The following is a 20,669-nucleotide window of genomic DNA, read 5'->3' as shown; positions in this document are numbered from 1 at the left end:
ACCCCGCAGGGAGGTGGAGGGGGAGGCGTCTCCGTCCGGCGCTCCGGGAGGACCCGAAAAGAAAAGGCGAAAAGCCGAAAAACCCAACAACCGCCGCACGCTGCGCCCGAGCCGGGGCGAAGGGTGAGGTTGGGGGAGGCACGAGGGGAGGTGTGCGGGTATTTTGTGCGTGTGTGTGTGCGCGTGTGTCCCTTTTTTGTTTCTTTCTCGGCTTTTATTCACAAGACGGGAGTTGGCTCCTTAAATTTCATAACTTAGAAGGAAACGGGCTACATCGAAATAAATTAAACCACAACGCTTGAATTCGTGCTTTCCTCGGTGTCCGTCTGTCCGTCCGTCTGTCCGTTCGTTCTCCTCCCCCCCACCCCCCCCTCCCCTCTCTCTCTCTCTCTCTCTCTTTTACCCCTCTCAAAACGGCTTTGCGAGGGGCGGCCCCGCACCGACGGCTCCCCCAGCGCCGTTACCCCCGGGGCGGTGCGGGGCGGTGCGGTCCCGGTCCCCGCTCCGTACGGCGTTCCGCCTTCAGTTCTGCCGCTCGCTGCCGCCGTATCTCTCGTGGGTCGCCGGTGGGGTCGCGTCGCTTCTAGATTTATTTTAAGGGGGGAGGCAAGGAGGTGTTTGTTTGGGTTGTTTTGCTTTGTTGGCTGTTATTTTTTTTTTCGGAGGGGGGGATGTGTGGGGGGGGGGGATGTGGGGGGGAGGGTTGGCTTCCGTCGTTCGTTTCGCTTTTCATTGCGGGTCCGGCGAAAACCCCGTTTGTCAACTTTTTGCCCCCCCAGCGGCGCTCAGGGCCGCGCCTGCTCCAGCTGCTGGTGCTGACTCCTGATGGCGAAGCGGCTGACGTGCACCGGGATGGGTACCACGATTTTGGGGTTCCGCGAGGGCTCCCCCGCCTTGGAGCTGGCGTTGCCCGCTTTCACCCGCTTCCATTTGGCTCGCCGGTTCTGGAACCAGATCTTCACCTGCACCTCGCTCAGCTTCAAGGCGTGAGCGATCTGCGAGCGCTCCGTCAGCGAGAGGTACTTCTTGCAGTGGAACTCCTTCTCCAGTTCCAACAGCTGCTCGCTGGTGAACGCCGTCCGTCGCCGTCGGTTCTTCCCCGTGGCCGCGGCGTTGGCGGCGGCGTTGGCGGCGCTGGGGGGGTTTTCCTCCAACGCGGTACCACAGTCCTCCTCCCGCGGGGCCGCCGGCGCGGGGCCGTTCTCGTCGGAGCTGTAGTCGAGGTCGCTGTCCATGGAGAAGTTCTCCTCGCGGCCCTTCGCTTCCTCCTCCGCTTTGGGATCGTCTTTGGGGCCGCCGCGGAGGGCCCCGGCTGCAACCGAGCACAGAGCCCCGTTAGGGCCAGGACCCAAAGCCCCGTGTCCGGAGTTTAGATGTCACCGAGGGCTGAGAACCCCCCGGCCCCAGGAACCCGAATTCCAACGGCTGTACTGAACCGAGGGGCTCCGAAGCCCCGTTCCAGGCACCCGACGATTACGAAGCCTGAATCGAAACGCGGGCAGCGAACCACCGGGCCCGGACACCCGATTCAGATGCTCCAATTTATTAATAGAGAGCCACCGACCCCCGGCCTCAGAGCGCCGAATTCCAACGGCTCAGTCAAAGCGAGGGGCTCCGAACCTCCCTTCTCCGGGCCGGGAGAAGTGAGAAAATTAAGAAGTCTCGTCGCCCTCGCACCCCGAGCCCCTGCAGTCCGGTCCCCCCCCAGCCCAGGGGTCCATCCCCACACGTCCCCGTCCCCCCCCCCTCGGCCCGCACTCACCCAGCGATGCGTGCACGGCGTCGGCAGCGGGGAAGGGCAGCAGTCCCCCCCCAGTTTTGCCGTCGTCTCCTCCGCCGCCGTCCGGGGGGGGCAATCCCTCGGCCTTGTCGAAGTTCCCCGGGGGGGCGAACTTCCTGGCGGCCTCGGGGCGCGGCGGGGAGGCGGGGAAGGAGCCGGGCAGCGCGGCCATCAGCGTGGAGGTGAGGGCCATGCCCTGCGCCAGCCCAGGGCAGAAGGCTCCGGGCAATGCGGGCAGCGGCGGGGGCGGCGCGGGGGGCAGCGGAGGCTGCAGGGCGGCCTGCGGCAGGGCGGGCGGCGGGGGGGGCAGCACGACGGGCCGGTACGGCATGAACATGGGGTAGCCGGTGTAGACGAAGTGGCCGGGGGCGGGCGGCGGGGGGCTACCGATGAGCGAATCGATGCTGAAGGCCGTGCTGCTTCCCAGCGGGCGCTGCATCATCATCAGCGAGGGCTGGAAAGCCGCGCTCATGCCGGGCCGGCGGAGGAGCAGCGGCGACCACCTTCTTCCTCCTCCTCCTCCTCTTCCTCCTCCTCTTGCTCGGGCTCCGGCTCCCGCAGCTCAGCGCCGCGCAGCGCCCACGCGTGGGGCCGAGCCGGGGCGGAGCGGGGCCGCCGCCGCCCGCACATCGGGGCCGGCCGCCCCCCGCCGCCCCGCGCCGCGCTGCCTCTGCCCGCCCGCTCCCCCGCGCCCATTCACATTTTGCCCGGCTGGGAACACGGCCCGCCCCACGTGCCCGCCGAGAGCGCCGCCCATTGGACAGGCGGCTCTGAGAGGCGGGGCCTAACGCGGAGGCCACGCCCACTATTCCCACGGCCCCTCCTCTCCGCCTCCGGACGGGGCGTTCCCATTGAGCGCGGCGGGTCGGCCCCCGGCACCGGACCCCCCCTCCTTTTCCATTCATTCTTATTTTCTTAACGCTGTTATTTCATGTTATTATTATTATTTTTTTATCTGAATTGTTCGTTTGAATTGTTTGTTTCTATTTCTTCCGATTTCTCTTATTTATTTTTCCTTTCTTCCCGCTTTTCTCCTTTTTATTATTATTTTTTTTTTTTTCACTTTTATCAGTTTTTCCCCCCCCCCCCCCCCCCCCCCGGCTCCGAAGCTGTCCGTCGTCGTCGTTTCCCCCCCTCCATTATGCGGAGCTCCATTCATCGCCGCGGCGGAATTACGGCCCCGCGGCCGCCGCCTTCATCGCAGCCTCTCGGAGCGCGGGGACAAAAGGAGGGACGCGAACACAAAAAGAAGGGAAAGGGGGGCTGGGGGGGGAGAGGAAAAAGCCCCAAACTTGGAAATTGAACGTGAAGGGAACTTTGCGCAACTCCAAAAGACCGTAAATAACGATAACGAGAGAGGAGAAGAGGCAAAGCAAGGCAATTACGGGGTGTTCCCAGCAAGGATGGAGCGGTTCGGGAAATAAAATTTAAAAGGAAAAAAAAAAAAGAGAAAAAATAAGGGCACGGGGACGGAGCGTCCCCGACCTGGGGGGGTCGCGGCCTTCGGCCGGCCTCCCTCTTGTTTTGGGGGTCCACGCTCGGTGTGTGCCGGGGATGAGCCGTACCCCACAGCTGCCTTCCCGGAGCTGGGAGTCCTGGCAGCCTCCCCCCACCGGTGTGGGGCCGTGCTCTTCCAACCAGCCCCTGAACGGATTTTGAGCCCAAGCCCCATTTATGGGGTCGGTGGGAGTTCGGCCCCAGTGACCTTGCTATGGAGTTTATCGCTGTTGGGGTGCAGGCCCTCCCCCCTTTCTCCTCCAATGCGCGCTCCTTTGGGAGCTTTGAGGTCTTCTATGGGGGCTTTGGGGCCCAGCTCCGTCTTCCGTGGGCCGGGAAAACTCATCCGCTCTCTCCATCCCCGCCTCGGGCGCTCCGTTGCCGTCCTTTTGGCACTGTCCTCCCCCCACTGCCGTTTCCGCGGGGCTGCGGGGCTCCAGCGCGGGGGGACGAGGGCAAAATCCCCTTCCTCCCACGGTGCCCCGCTCCTTCCACCCGAATGCCATCGGAGGAGCGGGTTTCGGCCGTCCGCTGAGCGCTCAGAATTGAATATCTTCATCCTTTTTACCCTCCGTCCTCGTATCGCTGTGCCGCTGCGTCCCGCCGCCCCACGCCCGCTGCCCTCGTTTGTCGTCGGCCCCCTACAAAAAAAAATTCCACCACCACCACCACCCCCCCCTCCGGACAAAAGTGACTTTTTCTACCGCCGGAGATGGGCTTTGTTCGGCTCTGCGGCGGCCGATAGCGCTCCGTTAGGAAACACCGCCGGGTGCCGGGGGTGCAGAGCAGCACTGCGGCCGGGAGCGGCGGGCGGGGAACCCCGGCGGGACGGCACCGGGGGGTGGGAGCCAAAAAATCCCCGCTCTTCGGTTGTCCCCGCATCGCTGAGCTGTCACGGGGGCTCTGAGTTCGCCCCGAAATCCTTTCTAGGGATGGAGCTTTGGAGTCGTGTTTTAAAGAGGGAGAATTGGGGCTGGTTGCTGGAGGGGAGAGACCGTGTGCGCTAAAGCGGTAGAAGGTGTTTTTGGCTGATTATCTCCCAAAAAACGAACAACCAAGCAGAAATAACTCGGGTTTTGGAGAAAAAAAAAAGAGAGGGAAAAAAAAAAAAAAAGAAAAAAAAAAAAGCGAATATACATGATGTACGGATATGGGTATAAGATGCGAGGTACACGGGTACACGGCATGGGGGTACATGGTGTGTGGTATGCATGGTATGGAGGGTGCCTGGTGATGCGCGTACGGGGCTCGGCTTCGTTCTGCTCCTGACAGCCCAACCGATGACTTTATCAAAAGCAAAACTCGGCTTCGGGGAGAACCCGGCGAGATGATTCCCATCAGATCCGGCACACCGGGGATATGTTCAACACACGCACACACACACACACACACACACACACACCCCTCCGCTGCGTTGATCGGGGCTGAGCCGCCCCAAGGGCACCGATCGGGTAGAGATGCGGCTGTGGGGCTGCGGGCAGCGGTACCGGGAGCGGCACCGACTGCTCCGAACGAGGGATGAGTCGGGGCAGCCCCTGCAGAGCCCTCATGATGGGGGGTTGGGGGCTCCTCCTCGTCGCTCTGCATCCGGCACTTTGGGTTGTGCTCCTTGGTGCGCTTTTTTTTTTCATCCTTTCCCTCATCTCCCCCCGCTTCGCCCCCCCCCCCCCCCTTTTTTTTTTCCTTTTTTCTTTTAATTTACTATTTTTCTTTCCTTAACAAACTCCCCTCCCTTCCCTCTCCCCTCCTCCCCCCCAACCCTTCCCTCTCCCCTCCCCCCCCCCCCCCCCTATCCCGCAATCTTTTCTCCACTGCATTTTCGGGCTGGAAAGAGGAGGCAAAAAGGACGAATGTCCCCCCACCCCACCCCCCCCCATCGCCCCGATCCTCTGCGTGCATGCGGACGGCTTTATCAGGAAGGAGAGAGGCTCCGGCAGCACCGTTGAACGCCCCGAATTCGTTCGGACGTGAGCGGTGGGGAACGGGATCTGATTCTTTTTTCGGATGTAGAAAACTGCAGGCAAAATATCTGGGGAGCGGCGAAGGAGCGGAGAGGAGAACGGCGCTCGGAGGGACAGAAGCGGATCGGGGGGACCCACACGGGCACATATGGGGGAATTCCGCCGCCTCCAATCCCGGAGAAAAGTCTCAAATATTCCCGGGTCAGGGGGCACCGGCTCATTAAAACCACCGCGGTCCTGGAACAGCACCGCAGACATTAAAGCGCAGTATTTTTCAATTAGAGCTGACGAATTCAATCAAAATTCCATAGATTAGGATGAAATGAGGCATGGGTCATTTACAGGGGAATTTAATTGCAGAGCCATTAGACAAATAGTATATTTGCCATTCTCACATTATCCATCATTTCAGACATCAATAGAAGGAACAGCATCTTTACTAATACAGCAGCACTTCCCAATCTCTGCCTGTAAACACTCCCTTTCCCCATAGCTCCTGATTATATCTGATTTCATTTAAAGCCATGGGGGATTATAAATGCTCATGCAATCAGGTTCATTAGGACTTCAAAATCTCATTTCTGATTCGTATCGCTTTGCGCATCGCCCGCCCCGGCGAGCTGCCACCGCTCTGCAAACACAACGCCGGGGCCGGGTCGGGGCTGGGGGGGCTCCGATAGGAGCACGGGACCCCCCCGGGGCTTCTGGGCCGGCTCCTGCCCGGGGTGGGGGGATCAGGACCCCGCAGGGACCCCTCGATGGGAGACTTCGGGATCCCCTTTGGGGTCTCCGTTGGATTTTCCCTCGCGGTCCCATTTGGGATCATTCTCGGAGTCCCCTTCGAGGTCTCCTCTGGTCTCTTTTAGGTGTCCCCTCCCCTTTGCGGTCCCGTCCTGTCTCTCCCTGCCCCGTTCCATTCCCAGCCCCCTGGGAAAGCGCAGCCCATGGCCGCCTTCATTCCCAGCATTTGGGGGTTTTTGGGGACGGAAGCTGCCGCGCGGGGCTCTCGGCATCCCCTACGGCTGCGGGGAGTGGGGAGCAAAGCCGGACCCGACCCCCCGGGGCAGGGCGAGGAGCGGGGGCTCCGACATTCCGCCTTAATAGCGGCTTAATAGGAACCGCGTTCCATAAACCACGCGCATCCAGAGAGACCGACAAAAGCCTCCCGGAAAGCCTTCATTTCACCCAAATGTATCGTGTGTTAGCTGCCTCAGTAATTTAATTGGAATGAAACGTGAAAAATGTGTCATTTTTGAAGAATTTATGCATCGCTTCCCGGAAATCTCATTGTCTTAACTAGCAGCCTACTGCGTTCTGTTTAGCAGTCATAATCGCATTTTTATGTGGCTCCGTATTACAAGTTAATGCGACCTCCCGCCTCCGGCTGCCGTTCAGCCCCCGCCCGCTCACTGCCCTCCGCGGCTGCGGAGAACTGCGCGGCCGCTCAACTTTGCAACTTCGCGGAGTCGAGCCGTGAGAAAACGGGCAAAACCAACAAAAGCAGCGCAAAACTATTTTGTTGTTATTATTGTTTTTGTCCTTTGTATCGATTTATTTTTTTTTTTTTTTCCCGGTCGGGATCTGGATTTATTTATTTTTTTTTAATTTTGCCTTCTTTCTTTCTTTCGCTCTTTCCTTGTCTTTCAGTTGGCTTTTACGGCTTCCTTACAGTTCTTTTTTTATATTTATTTTTTATTTTACCTTTCCTCTCTCTCTCTTCTTTCGCTTTCTATCTCACCTTTCCCTCCCTTCCCACCGGCCGCGCTCCGCCGTTCCCACGGCGCCCCCTGCGGGACGCGCGCAGCCGCGCAGCCGCCGCTTCCCACGCGTGTCCGCGATTCCCCCCCCCCCCCCGCGAGCTTCCCGCTGTCTCCTAGCACAGCCCAGCTAGGGCACGGCTGCTCTCCTCCCAGCAGCTTCCAATTCCCCACTTAAACCCCGAAACAAACGTGCAAAGCAACCGAGCAGCGTGTCACACGTGCTTTGCAGCGGGGTAATTCCCGCGGCCCAGGAGGCGGAGTCAAGAGGCACGGATGGCACATCTGTGCACATCTGGCAGGGATCACTTCCAGAACTCCAGCGAGGAACTTCTTTCTCTTCACCATCTCCATGCTCAGCACCGGCTGTGGGAATCAGGGCCTCCATCCTGTACCCATCACTGTAGTGAATAGAGGAGGGCTGCGTGGGCGCAGAGCTCTGAGCTCTGTGCAGCCCAACATGAAAAAAAAGGCTGATTCTCCCCCCTCCTTTATTTTATTTGATAGTGAGTGTCACTGAGCAGTGAAACAATTGGGTGAGTGCTTCCAAGGGGTGTGTGCACACACGTGCTTTGCTTCAGCAGTCAATCATGTGGGGATCCAAATGCTCCCTGCTGTTTTGTGCCAAGGCACCACAGGCAAAGACAGCCCAAAGGGCTGCATGCCCACCATCCTCCGTGCCTGTTGACAATGACAGGCAGAATGGGCACAGGAGATGGCACCGCAGCCAGGGGAGTGGGTGAGAATCCTTGTGAGCTCCTTGGTCCTGAATGTCACCCACACCTGCAGCACACCTGTAGCAGCCACTCCTCATTTTATTACTCCTTACAATCCATGGAAAGCACAATTAGAAAAGAAAGAAACAAACAAATCCATACCAAATTACAGCTGAAAGCACATTTTGGTTATGCTAGAAGTCCCTGAAAAGCACCGGTCTGTCATGACGACGGTGGCTCCTCTGCTTGGCCAGCAGCAATGGATGCTGCCACGGGGAAGATACAGAGGATGGCTGTGCATTCAGAGCAGGACACCCTCGGGTTCCAGCAGCAGATAATCCAGCAGTGGTTTGGGCACGGGCAGTGATGGGATGAGGCAGTGGCACCGGCTGCCAAATTTCTTTCGAATGGTGGAACGGCACAGGTGCTGTAGGGACCGGACTGCGCCTGCCAGCCGGAACAAGGACTCATAGAATGGCTGGTGCTGCTGCAAAGAGAGGCAGGGGAAATAAATAAGCACCTTATTATTATTATTATTACTGCTATTTAGTTAAGCCAAGGAAGCCAGAGATGGAGATCTAAGGGGAGGAGGTATGAAATCTGCCGTCAGTGTTTGGTGATGCAAAGGTGAGAAGTAAAATGGGCTCCAATGCTTACAGCTACACTTATTTCTGTTTTCTATTTTCATTCTTTTTTCCTCCTGTAGTGGCAATGCTAAGTCATGGCCTGAAGCAGTGATTGAGCACCTTTTGAGAAGGCAGGGCCAACCCAAGGGAGCTCAGGTGCAAACAATGTACCAGAGTGATTGGAAGGGCTGGAGCCAGGATCCACCCCTTCCCAGACCTTATTTAAGAGTTGGCAGTAGAGGTGAGGGCCTCCCTTGCTGGAGATCCCTGTCTAGCTGAGGTCTTCTAAAGGAAAGATCCATCTATCCTCTTTCTGTCTCATTTGCTGTAGCCGAAGACTTTGCCACTCTGCTTTTGTGGCACCTATTATAGCACTACACCTCTCAACAAAGGGAGCTTCAAGTGTTTTAATTTCTTTCTGGGACCCTGTTTGGTTTGTCTGGTCACCTGGAAGCTACCTGCTTGTGACAGCATTTTGGTTTATTTTCTTGCTGGCACCAGTTCCTGTTGTGGCACAGCATGGGGGTGGGCTGTGCTGTACAGCTGGCCCCTTTGCTCTAGCCTTACCTGCAGGACCTCCTCTGGCACAGCCTCCACCCACTTCTCAGAGATGGGGATTTGTGAGTAGGAGTTGATGAGGATTTCAATGATCTCTGGCACAGCTGCACAGGACCTCAGCACCTACTCATGGGCAAAGAGGGAACAGGTGATTGGGGGGTTAGATGGCATTTCCCAGGGTGCAATGTTTTCTGTAAGCTGTCGATGAGGTTCATCCCTCCCTTCTGCCCTCTTAGAGGGTGACTGGGGTGGTCCCTTATGGATCTGAGTTGCTATCTGCCTCTGTGTATTTTGGACATGTATTTGAAGGCAACAACTGCCTTGTTGTGGCAGTGTCTCATCTGGATGTGGCTCTTGCCTCCTGTTTACATTTTTGGCTTGTGAGTGTTAAGCCTGGGTAATATTTTCTTGATTGTTTGATGTAAAATCAATGAGACGCACAGCCATAACAAGACTGCACTGATGGCTGCTGTGCCAAGCCCAGTGATATTAGGATGCGTGGAAATGGCCTCAAGTTGCAGCAGGGGAGGTTTAGATTGATTATGGGGAAGAATTAATGCTTGGACTGAGGGATCAAGCATTGGAAGGGGCTTCCCAGGGTGGTGGTGGAGATCCTATTGCTGGAGGTATTCAGGAGGTGTGTGGATGTGGCACTGAGGAACACCAATTAGTGGTGCCAGGTGATGGTTGGGCTTGATGGACATAACAAAACCAAGCAGAGGGGATCCTGATTTCAAACCCCCACACGCCACGCTATGCTAGCCCACCCACAGCCCAACCTGCTTCCACACACCAATACCTTGGCAAAGGCATGGGGCCATATTTTTTGGGATCCGTAGTTGAGCAGCAGCTGCACAACCAGGTGAGGCCTCAGCTCCTGCTTGAAGGCAGCTGCCTGCAGCACACAGCCCAGCGGGGAGATGCCGTTGTAGTCAATGGCATTGACATCTGCCCCACGCCTCAGCAGGAACTTCACCAGCACGTTGTTGGCTGCCCCACAGGCTTCATGCAGAGGGCTCCTCTGCAGCTCGTCGTGTGCATCCAGCTTGGCTCCATGCACCACAAGCAGCCTGCACAGCTGCAGGGCATCCTCAACAGCATCCGGGGCCTGCCTGCAGACTAACCCCAAAGCTGTCTCACCCCGGGTGCTGCGGGCATCCACCTCTGCCCCGTGCTTTAGGTAGAGGTGGGCATGGTCATAGAGGCCGTGCTTGGCTGCCACGTGCAGTGCTGTCTCCCCGCTGTCCTCGCTGGGCAGGTCAATGGTGGCTCCATGTTTCAGCAGCAGCTCGGCGCATCTGTAAAGCCATGGTATGGGTGTGTGTTGGGGGGTCTGCAGAGAGGATGGGGAAAGGTTGGGATCCCACGGGGCTGTGGTGCAACCATTGATTTCAGGGTGCAACAGAGGGCTGCTCTGCACTTTGGTGCAGTGTTTCCACTCTGGTGGTGGTTTGGATAACATTTCCCTCATGCCTTAGAGCAATTTCATTCATTTTTTTGACTGCTATGACAACCAAGCTCATGCTGTCCCTACACCACTGGTGGATGAGGGTTTTCAGCCTGGCTGTGCCCATGCTCATGCAGATGCCCTCAGTTGGCTGTGGGCTGGGTTCTGTCTCAACTAAAGGGCCACAATGAGGACACATAGGGAGATGGGCTCCTTCATGCTGTCCCTCTGTTGGCTGCAGTTTCATCTCCTGGGGTACTTTGGAGAAGATCTACATAACCCAAAGCCTCAGCTGACATTCATGCCTTGGGGTCAAGTGGTCTCTGGAGCACCACTTGGGACACCTTCTTCCACCTGAGGTTAGGAATCCTTCTGACAACAGATAGAGGCTGAAAGAGCTGGGTATGCTGCTATGGGTTTTGCGTGTATATGTGTCTGAGTAAGCTGATGTGATCAGCCAGTCCTAATGAATCAGGATGGCTGCTATGTTTCCAGGACTGGGTGCTGTGGGGGCAGGGAGGCACGCAGCTGTAGGGGCTGAGCTTTGTGGCACCAAGCATTTGTGTTTTTAGCTATTTCGGGTGTTTTCTGGGGCCTTCTGTGGGGTCAGGTAGCAGTGCAGAAGCAAAATGAGAAGCTGAGTGGGAACAGAGAGGGATGGGGAAGAAGAAGAGCCCTGGGGAAGAAGCACGGTGCCAGAGCAGTGCTTGCTTTGTCTGCCCCAGATGAATGGTAACGTACCTAAGGATAATAATAGCAGAAATATTAATAATAATAAATAAAACAGAGGTTACTGGAGGCGCTCTGGTTTCTGCAGCAGCACTCCTTCTTGAGGCTTGCTAAGAACTTGCTGTCCTTGGCAGTGCAGGACCCAACAGCACCTCCCTGGTCCGCTCTCCTGTGCATGTCAAGCCCCAGTTTGCTGGGGAAGCTGCTGCAGAACAGTGTGGCCAGAATATTTCTTCAGCCTTTGTTGGTGTAGTGCTTCCAGACCCTGCCAGACTGCACTGGATCTGCTGCCAGTGTTTCAACAAGACATTAAAAGAACCCCAAGGTCTAGTTTTTTAATTGGTCTTTTTAGTTCTGAGGCGGCAGCTTGCACAGGAATCTTACACTGAATACTTTCTCTGTGCTCTGTGTCCATTGTTCCTTAATTGATGTTTGATACTATGGACCTAAAATAGTCCTCTGAACTTAGGCTTTGCAAAAGACATAATCTGACAGTGCAGGTGATAAGCTCAGGCTGGCTGTCATGCATGTTGGTCTCTGCATTTCCTTCTGGAAAGGAATGAATTTACCCCAGAACTGTTGCATGTACTGGGCAGATCTCACTTCAAAACACACATGACCCCTGTTTCAAGCAATGACTTGTGCTGTTGTACCAGTGGAAAAAGATGTTTCTGCCTTAGGTGAGAGCATGCAGCAGCACAGTCCTTGCTAGGAGGTGTGGAGGGGAGTCTGGGGGAAGAGGCCATGCTGCAGCAGTCATATCCCATGGAGCAGGAATGTATTGCAGGACAGCTGACACTGCAGGGAGTCAAACTCCTCTCAACATCCCAAATATTCCTCCAGGCACAGCAGTCTGGAAATCCCACCTTTCCCAGATGCTGTTTTTGTTATTGAGTTCTATGGCTTCATCTCATCCAACTTGCTGGAGGAAACCCAAGTTGTTTGGTGGTGGATTTTTCCCTCTGTAATGTCAGTGAGGGGCTATAAATAAGGGGTGATCTCCTGTGGAAATTGTGGGCCCCGAGGAGGACCACGTGCCTCCTGTTTCAATGTGTGGGGCAAAAGCAGGTGCTGGTTAGCAGCCAGCCTGGGGCTGTAGATGGGGTAGATGCCATTCATGTTTGCTAGCTATTTGCTCTTATTTTAGCATCTAATCTCTGTTGATGAACTCATGCACTCTAACACTTTTCCAGCTTGTCTGTCGTCTCGTTTTTCTATTCATATCTTCTTGTTTACCATCAAGGTAGGCTGAAGTCCCATTGAACAAGGCTGGGTTAAACTTGCTGGGTTTTTTTGAGTCTCCTCTGCTTTGGTTTTCTGGGAGTACTGCAAGAAGTCAAGGGCTTAGTGCAGCCAAACTTAAGGTGTGAGGTGGCAAAAGAAACCACCAGCCTGGTGCTGTCATCTAGTGCATGTGTTGGTGCCATGGGTGCTTTCTAAAGGGCAAAGTGCCCTCAGCTCTGTCCCCTTTGGCCTATAGCCCTGGCCACAGCTCACAGTGCATTGTGAAGGTGCCATGGAGATGAATGGTAGTCAGAGATCGGTGTGAAACATCATAGCCAGGCTAGGAAAGAGAGCTTTGGTTTGAAATGGGATGCAGTGAGCAGCCAGCAGGAGGAGCAGAAGGCTGGGGCGGTCTCAGGGAAATTTCTGTCCCAAAACCAGAGTGAGCCCTCAATATTTGTAATGAAAATCTGTTTGTTTTGCTGCTGCTGCCTTTTCCCTCCCTAGGGTTGAAGTGAGGCTTTCCTGTCCTTTACTTGCTTGTTTTTCATGGCAAGGGCTGCTCAGAGTGAACTGCTCTTGATCTTGTCTGTCATTTCCTGCAGCTTGAGGAACACTCACAGGCCTGAATGCGAGGACAACTTTTGCTAATATCATTAGAAAAGAGACGAGGAAGGTGCTTTTCTTTAATATCAAATTTTGCCCATTGGGTAGGGGAAGCCCATTGGAGAATGATGGTGATGCTTGAGCTGTGGGCAGGTGGCTGGATGTGGAAGGATGCTGCCCAGGGCCTGAGCTTGCCTTTGCCAAATCTTCACGAGCAGTTGGTGTGCAGCTGTCCTGCACCTCAGCTTGGCATGTTCTTGTTACACCTCATCCTTTGACTTCTTGAAAGTCCTATTCTTTTCCAAAGAAGACTCCTGTTGAGTTGTGCTTACTGTCTGTTCTGAGTGCGTTCTTTCCTGCCCAAGGTCCGTCACAGAGGTGGCCTTCCTTGGGTGAGGAACAAATTTCCAAAGCAGAGGCCCTGAATGCTCTGAGTTTTGTATTCCAACAATGCCAAAAGGAGCAGAGGACTTGACTTAGCACTAGATGATGCTAAATGCTGGCTCTCAAAATCCATGCTCTTTTTTTTGTTTGTTTGTTTGCAGCAACCTCTCTCTGGCTGCACCTGGTGAGGGTGGGCTGAGAGTTGGACTGGATTGATCTTAAAGGTCTCTTCCAACCTTAATGATTCTATGATTCTACAATTCTGGGAGAGGGAGACCATTCTTACTCCTGTTTTCTGCTGGCTTCTTCCAGACTTGTCTTTATTTGAGCTACCCTCACTTAAAAGCACCTCCCAGAGCTCCAGTGCTTGCCCCCTGCCTCACTTTATATTGCTGGGAGTCCCAAGGACACAAAATCCCCTCTTCACTGATTCTTCTCATGTTTTACCTCCTATCCCTAAAGCTAGAGGGTCAGAGCTAGAAGACAATATCTCTTCCACCTCTCAGGGTGGAGAAAAGTAAAAAAGTGAGCACAAAGATCCGAGTCAGGCATGAAAAAACTCTTTCCAAGGGTGCCAGGTACTCCAGAAACACAATTCTGAAGGGGTTTGGGTGGCATTAGCACAACAAAGGAGAGAAAGAGTTGATGACCGAGGGCTTTTTTCATGCCAGCAGGTGGCTCTGGCTGGAGGGACAGCCTAACAGATGTGTCAGATTGCTGGAAGCCCTCACTGTCAGCACAGTTTTCCTAGTCGCGTTGCTCGACGTGGCACAGGGCAACAGGGAGTCGTTAAGCCAAGGGCAGAAGCAGTGCCATCTGTTCCCACCCTTAGCATGGCAAGCCCTCTTCTGCAAGGGAGAGCCTGGGGATGGGGAGCTCTGGGGGCCTTCCCCTCCATAGAGACCCGTTGGGAAGCTCCAAGGGAATCCTGTGCTCTTTGGACAGCGTTTCTAACCTGGCAGATCTGGAGGACAGCAGAGCAGAGGCTCAGTTGGTGCCTGTGGTTGAGTTCCCCATCCCTTCTGCTGGGGTACTGCTGTGGGATGGGGGAGAACACGTCCTGTTCTCCATTCAAACCACCCTGTGCCTGCTTGCCATCCTGATGCAGAGAGCAGAGCCTCTTCCTCTCCCCCTCAATTATTTTTATTTTATTTTTTGGGGTGCCAAAGAAGGCGCTCTCCTTTAATCATCCCGGCTTGAGAGGGAAACGAGAGAGAGCCAGGGAGAGAGTGCAGTGAATTTAGAGACTCATCTTACCCCACCATGTTAATTATCTCTGCTGTAAAAAAGAGGTCAAGGAGAGGAACTCTACTAAATAGGGCGACGTTGGCATGAACAGCTCCTAAAGTGAAGAAGGTAAGACTGAACTTTACTGGAACTTTTTTTTTTTTAAATCTCTTCAAAAAGCTCCTAGATTAAAGCTCTGATATCCTTTTTGTTGAAATCTCATGGATTCTGAAGCTCAAATGGCTGGAAGGAAGCCCAGATAATTTTTTTTATCCCAGTCACTGAGAGGCTCAAAGGTTTTAAGTCCTGCCCCCATGGTGAATTGCCGAGTATATGGGAATATAGAAGAACCCAGCACATTGGTGTTCTGGCCATTGTTATCAAGAGGGAGAAAAATAAAATAGCTCTCTATGTAGGTCAATGACCTGCTCTTTATTGTCAGTAAAAAATTAAGGATGACCTAAAATCTACTACTTAAAAAAAAAAAAAAAAAGACAGGGTAAAGTAGTCTCCCCCTAATCAAAGAGGAAATGTTTGTGTTACCTCAAGCTTGACCTCCTCAGTCTCTAACTTTAGCAAAGTCTTTGCGATTGAAAAGCAGTGGTCGAAACCTCAAAACCTGTCTGAAATGTCTATTAATTTTTGATCTTTCAAGGGAGTTGGCTTAGTTATTGTAGAAGCCCCCGTAGCGCCGGGTAGCGTAGTTAAGGGTCTCTCAGCATTTCCATTATAAAGCACCAATATTCAAGGGCTTATCACTCAGCTGTTTCCACGTTGCACCTGCCTGGTCCCTGTGTTGTCTTTTTGCTGGCTCACCCGCCATCCCCCTCCACCTCTTTGGGGGGAATAGCGTGCAGATTGGTGATGGCTCTAATATTGGGATCTCTCTTATGTTTTGCTCAGACCTCTGTGGGATGAGGGATGCGCTGGTTGGCGGCCACATCCTGAGCCCCTTCCTCACTGTTTCTGGATTGAGGGGCTTAAAACACACCAGGTGGGGCTCTAGGGAATGCTGGTGAGATGGTTTGGGGGCTGATGGATCGGCAGTGTATCACCAGAAGGGCTGTCCAGGGGAGCCCAGGGGAAGGAAGGAGAAGCATCTTGTTATTAATGACAAGGGCTGTTGGTGCCATCCTCCCTCACCCTTCCAGCCTGGGAAGTAATTTGTGTTGTGGGCGCCGACACAGCCCTCATCGCATCAAGGCTGTTTGATTAATACAGGGATTTTGGCTGAATGGTTTGTGTCTTCTGCTCTATTGCAGAGGCTCTTATTTATATGACGGGTTTGAGATATTTATGTCTGAAAACCTTTTCCTCTCCGGCTGCCTTTCTTTTGCCGAGCTCTTGCTTGAACAGATCTCTGACATCTGGCCCACAATACACTGGATCTGTAGTGGGTACCTTGCCTTCAACACCTACTTCTATTTAAGCTCTCTGCCTGCCTTAAGGGGAGAGGTTTGAAGCCAGGGTGGCTTTTGACTGAAGCTGGCAGGCAATGAAATTCGCTGCAGCCCTAAGCGGTTTCATCAGGATATCAAGGGGCCGAGCTCTTTTTAAAATCCTGATTCCCCAGGCCTAATGATTCAGGCACTTAAAGTCCTACTGGGCTGAAACTAGACACACACACGCACACACAAAGCCCACGGAGAGGGCAAACACATGTATTTCTAAAATGCAACATCCGTGCCTGTGTCTGAAGCACTGTAGAGTCTGAGACTGATGCAGCTGTAGAGGAGAGCGGATGCACGCAGCTGAGCCTCATAAACCAGGATAAACTGAGATAATCCTAATTGGGATGGATCCACCCATGGGACAAGGGTGCAGGGTGTATCAGATTAGGAAGAGCGAGTGCGCTAAATGGCACTGATATCTCATGTGGATGGGGCTGAGGGTCAGGGAAGAAAACCCCAGGCATCTCCCAGGAGGAAGCATGGCAGCTGTGCGACCCTGGGCCAGGGATCTTTGCAAGGACAGAGGTAGGGCAGGTTTGGGGGAAGGCCCTCTCCTTACCGCAGCGAGTTGCGGGTGGTGCAGAGATGCAGCGGGGCCAGCCCCTCGTCGCTCTGGAGGTTGGGATCAGCCTGGTGCTCCAGCAGTAGCTCGACGCAGGCAGCGTGCCCCCCACGGCAGGCTTCATGCAGAGGGGCCCAGCCCCCCGGTGCCAGATCGGGGTCAGCCTGACGATGCAGGAGGTGCCGCAGGCAGGCGGTGTGGCCCCGGCTGGCAGCGATGCACAGCGGTGTGCTCAGCTCCTGCTTGTATTCCAGCGACCACAGCCCTGCAGGGGCGAGGGAGGTGCATGAGGATGGCCTAGGGAAGTGGAGAAGCACTCAACCTTGCAGGTATTTATGTGGTTGTGGCACTGAGGGGTATAGCTTGGTGATGGGAGTCAGTAAGTCAAGTTTAATGGTTGGTTATCCTGAAGTTTTTGTTCCAACCAAGGTAATGCTATGATTCTGTGGCACGGTATGAGAAGACACTCGTGCCAGGTAGATAAACACCCTTGCTGCGGGTTCTGTTCCTTCCCTTCTCCTGTGGGCAGCTGCTGAAAGCCAGCCAAGGGGTTCCTGCCTGCAGCAGAGCAGGAGGAACTGTTCTTGCTGGTACAAAGCCAGCCCAGCATCTCATTACTGCCAGACAGGAGTGAGGTGACCTCTCCCAGCTGCCACCAAGGAATCTGGGCTGCAAGCCCTCTTGCAAGCATGCCTGACCTACAGGGTGCCCCATCCCAGCCTGGAAAATGATGCGAGCACACACTTCTTGCACTTTCCAGCCCCTCCGTGTTAGTAGTGCGTACAGAACAGAAGAAAGCAACCAAAGTGCAGAGTGTTTCTGGTTAAGGCAGAAGGGTTCAACCCTTTAGCCAAAAAGGAGGCATCTCAGGAACAGGTTACAATGAAGGCAGCACCAGGCACTTTGGTGTACTGTGCACCTCCCATTTGGTTAGGTTAATAAATAGCTGGGGTTGATCTGGGCTGGTTTCTAAAGAAAAAGTACCTGAGAGTCCATAAAATGCTTGGCTTTTCACCTGCCACTCCATCTCGTTTTTACTGATCTCAAACACCAGGTTGACATCTTCATAGTATCTGTCTGTCAGCACCTGCAGGCTCCTCAGGTTCCCTGTGACCAGGGCTTGGTAGTACTTCTCTGCAGGAGATGTCAGTGGATGCTGTGAATCCAGTTTGGGAGAAATCTGCAGCCTCTCTGTCACTGGTCCTGGTAACTTGTCCATGCCAGTGCTTCCCCTGCAGCCGGGAGGGCAGAGGGGCTTTTATAGGTCATTGTTTCCATTGTCCTGTCCTCATTGTCTAATTATAATCCAGTTAAGGCTCTATTGTTGTGATATTTATAACTCCAGAGGGGTCAGATGATAATGGATACCCGATACAAAGAGGGTCAGGTGGTCCCTGGGCTGTGCACGTTAGCACCTCTTTGATTCAGTGGCTGTTCTAATTGCCGGTGGCAGATTGATCCCAATGCCCTTGTTTCAGGCTGGGAAATGTAACCAGCTCCCATCCGACCAACCCCGTATAAACATTCATGAGCTCTGTATAAGAGAGTACCCGAATGAGAAAGCGTTTTTCCCTCTGACACTTTTCCATACCTGTTGGCATCTCGCCACAGCTGCACAGAGAGATTCCGTGCATTGCATCAGGGGACAGCACCGTGCAGCTGGCGTGTCAGCAAGTCTTCTCAAGGATGCAAAGCACTTGGCAAAGCCCACTGAGGTAAAAACCCTCCAGAGCCTTTGGCAGGGAGAACTGCTTCTCCTGCAATGCCTTGTATAGGAGAGAAAGGAGCCAGGCTGCTCCAAGGAGGGCGCTTGCAGCCATCCGCTCCCTCAAGGTCATGGGAGAAGTCCATGGTGGGGCCAAGAATAGAGCTGGTATCTCGTGACTTGTGTCTCGTGGCTCTCAGTTACAAAAAGCCCCATGTCTTCACCTGCCAGCCCTTCCTCATGTGCTTGGGTCCTTCCTGCAGCCCTCTGCAAGGAGAGGTCTTTGGGGCTGCTCCTTAGAGAACCTGTGCGTGCCCTGGCTCGGTGCACCCATGCTGTTAGCTTTGCTTGGTGAGGCTGCAGTGACATCAGACTCTTTGGCCCTGGAAGAGCAGGGTGCTGAGGAGGCTTGGCTGTGAGTGCCCTGTTGTCACCACCTGCCCAACAGCAGCAGCCTTCCAGAGCATCCCCTTCCCCAGACCACCCTCTGTGTGTGCTGGGAAGCTCCGATATTCTCAGACAGACATGGGCTAATTTTGCAAGGGGTGTCTGTGTATGTTTGCATCTCGGGCATTAAATGCTGCCAACACACTGAAATGCTCCGTGACCCCTCCTTGTGAGCCTTGTAATCAGCATCTATTTGCACGTAGCACTCACTTCTTGGGTCATGCTAATGACAGGTTCAACAGCAGCACTTGCAGGGAGTTAAAAATAGTCAGGAGTGGTGAGAGCAGAAGAAAAATCCTTTTGTATCTGAGTGGCACGAGCACATGAACCTCTCCCAGTTTCCTCATGCAGGACCCAGCTAAGTCTGGTGCTTTTTCCACTGATATGGGTAGAGAAAGCTGTCAGGATGAAATGGTATTTCCATGTATCTATAATGTTATCATAGAAACAAAAATGATTTACTGGAGAGAGGATTTGGCAGACAGAACACCTGCAGAGCATCTTGAGGCTGACTGGAAGTGGGGAAGTCATCCCTGGTCGGGTGTCTAAGGTTAATTATAAAACCATGATGTGGTTTGTGTTGCCAGGGACCCTAGAGCCCACCCAGCTCCAAGCCCTGCCATGGGACATCTCCCAGACTAGGCTGCTCAGAGCCCCATGCAGGCAGCCTGGCCTTGGGCACTGCCAGGGATAGGGCATCCACAGCTTCTCTGGGCAGCTGTGTCAGGGCATTGCCACCCCCAGGGTGAGGAATTTCTTCCAAATGTCTGTAATCAAAATCTACCACCTGTGACCCACGCTTTGCAGTGATGTGTTAGAAGCCCTGGGCAAGCCTCCATTTTGAGTGGTGGAGGGCTGAGATCCCATGGTGTGCTGTGAAGCTTCAGGTTGTGCCATCCATTCAGTTATCAAGGTCTCTGTGCAAATGCTGCTCTGAGGGCCTGGGCCTGCCCCAAATTTAACCTGGGATCACCTTATGTGTCCAAAATTCCAAATGCTGGTGAGAAAAGGGTGATCACCCCATCAGCAATAGGCTCGCAACCATTAATCTCTAACGTGGGGCAGCATCTTCACCATCTCCTCGAATACGAGCATTTGCAGAGTACACCTCATTTAACAAAACATTAAGCATTTTACTTCCCCAGATCAAGCATATCTATTAATAATGACTTAAATTGTCTGCACCAGCTTCACATTACAAGGAAAACTCATCGCTGTCACACGGAAGAGCACAACATGCAAAATCAAAACAACTAAAGCAAGAGCTTGTTTCCTAAGCCGTTGCCATGAGCTGCCTCATAGCAACTTTGCCATAGCACTGCGGAGACTTCAGATCATGGTTGCTTCTTCTGCCAACCCCAAAGCTTCAACACACAGTCTCTAGACAGAGTAAAAATCATCGGTGTCCAGACCCAGTGATTTAAAGCTGCCCTCCGGGAGCAGGAAAGCAAGTTGTTGTATGTTTTTTTTTTTTTCCAATGAAATTTCAGCTGTGTGTGCATGCAGGACCCCCTGATGCGAAGGTGGCTGGCCAGCTGCTCCTGGCTTCAAGCTGAATCCATGATGGATTTAAGGTTTGCACCCTCCCAGCACCAAAGAAACAGAGATAATTAAGCCAGGTGGGGCTGCCCCACAGCGTTATGTGACAACCCGCCTGCTGTCCCACCTACCTCGGGAGGCTGGTTGTGCAAGGCTGGCTCTGCCAGGCTGGGCTCTACGGGTCCCTGTGAGACTGGCATGGGCATCCCCAGCTCCTGCTGCAGGGCTGGGTGCTCCCGGCGTGGGGACAGCCTGCTGGGCACGCATCACCACATTTATATTTCCTGCACTGCTCAGCCCCATGTGACAGCACCGTGCCCCCAGCCGAGCCTCTATGGCTGAGCTGCTGGGCAGGAGGACAAAGCACAGCGGGGATGCAGCAGGGAGGTGGGCATCACGCCAGCAGCCCCCATAAAAGTCCTGTGGGTGGGAGCCTTGCAGGATGGGCCTCCT

The 20,669-nt window shown here is 54.1% G+C and overlaps 2 protein-coding genes across 4 annotated transcripts; both read right to left on the bottom strand.

Moving 5' to 3' along the window:
* Positions 1–697: 697 nt before the first annotated feature.
* Positions 698–2,252, bottom strand: GBX2 (gastrulation brain homeobox 2). Its single transcript, XM_048952932.1, has 2 exons — positions 1,763–2,252; positions 698–1,312 (listed from the first exon to the last, which is right to left on the bottom strand). Exons 1-2 carry the CDS (start codon positions 2,250–2,252, stop codon positions 786–788), a joined length of 1,017 nt encoding a protein of 338 aa, XP_048808889.1. The 3' UTR covers positions 698–785.
* A 5,210-nt stretch (positions 2,253–7,462) lies between these two features.
* ASB18 (ankyrin repeat and SOCS box containing 18) lies at positions 7,463–20,534 on the bottom strand. Of its 3 annotated transcripts, none has more exons than XM_048953509.1 (6): positions 20,348–20,534; positions 17,510–17,659; positions 16,523–16,790; positions 9,695–10,193; positions 8,905–9,018; positions 7,463–8,198 (listed from the first exon to the last, which is right to left on the bottom strand). In XM_048953509.1, the coding sequence occupies exons 1-6, from the start codon at positions 20,517–20,519 to the stop codon at positions 8,013–8,015; spliced, it is 1,389 nt and encodes a 462-aa protein (XP_048809466.1). In that variant the 5' UTR covers positions 20,520–20,534; the 3' UTR covers positions 7,463–8,012. The 3 variants fall into 3 exon arrangements, with proteins under 3 accessions (XP_048809466.1, XP_048809467.1, XP_048809468.1); XM_048953510.1 differs by having other exon boundaries at positions 7,463–8,195; XM_048953511.1 differs by having other exon boundaries at positions 17,510–17,757; positions 20,348–20,461.
* Positions 20,535–20,669: the final 135 nt, after the last annotated feature.

This window comes from Lagopus muta, chromosome 8, assembly GCF_023343835.1.
Source record: "Lagopus muta isolate bLagMut1 chromosome 8, bLagMut1 primary, whole genome shotgun sequence".
Classification (NCBI taxonomy): domain Eukaryota; kingdom Metazoa; phylum Chordata; class Aves; order Galliformes; family Phasianidae; genus Lagopus; species Lagopus muta.
This window is presented reverse-complemented; position numbering and strand designations above follow the sequence as displayed.

Bases quoted from the DNA above. Each gene is read 5' to 3' on its own strand.
- GBX2 (XM_048952932.1), bottom strand. From the start codon at position 2,252: ATGAGCGCGGCTTTCCAGCCCTCGCTGATGATGATGCAGCGCCCGCTG. The intron at 1,313-1,762 runs GTGAGTGCGGGC...GCTCGGTTGCAG, and splicing joins CGCCGTGCACGCATCGCTGG to CCGGGGCCCTCCGCGGCGGC.
- ASB18 (XM_048953509.1), bottom strand. From the start codon at position 20,519: ATGGGGCTGAGCAGTGCAGGAAATATAAATGTGGTGATGCGTGCCCAG. The intron at 16,791-17,509 runs GTACTTTTTCTT...TCGCCCCTGCAG, and splicing joins AGCATTTTATGGACTCTCAG to GGCTGTGGTCGCTGGAATAC. The intron at 8,199-8,904 runs GTAAGGCTAGAG...CTCTCTTTGCAG, and splicing joins TGCCAGAGGAGGTCCTGCAG to CAGCACCAGCCATTCTATGA.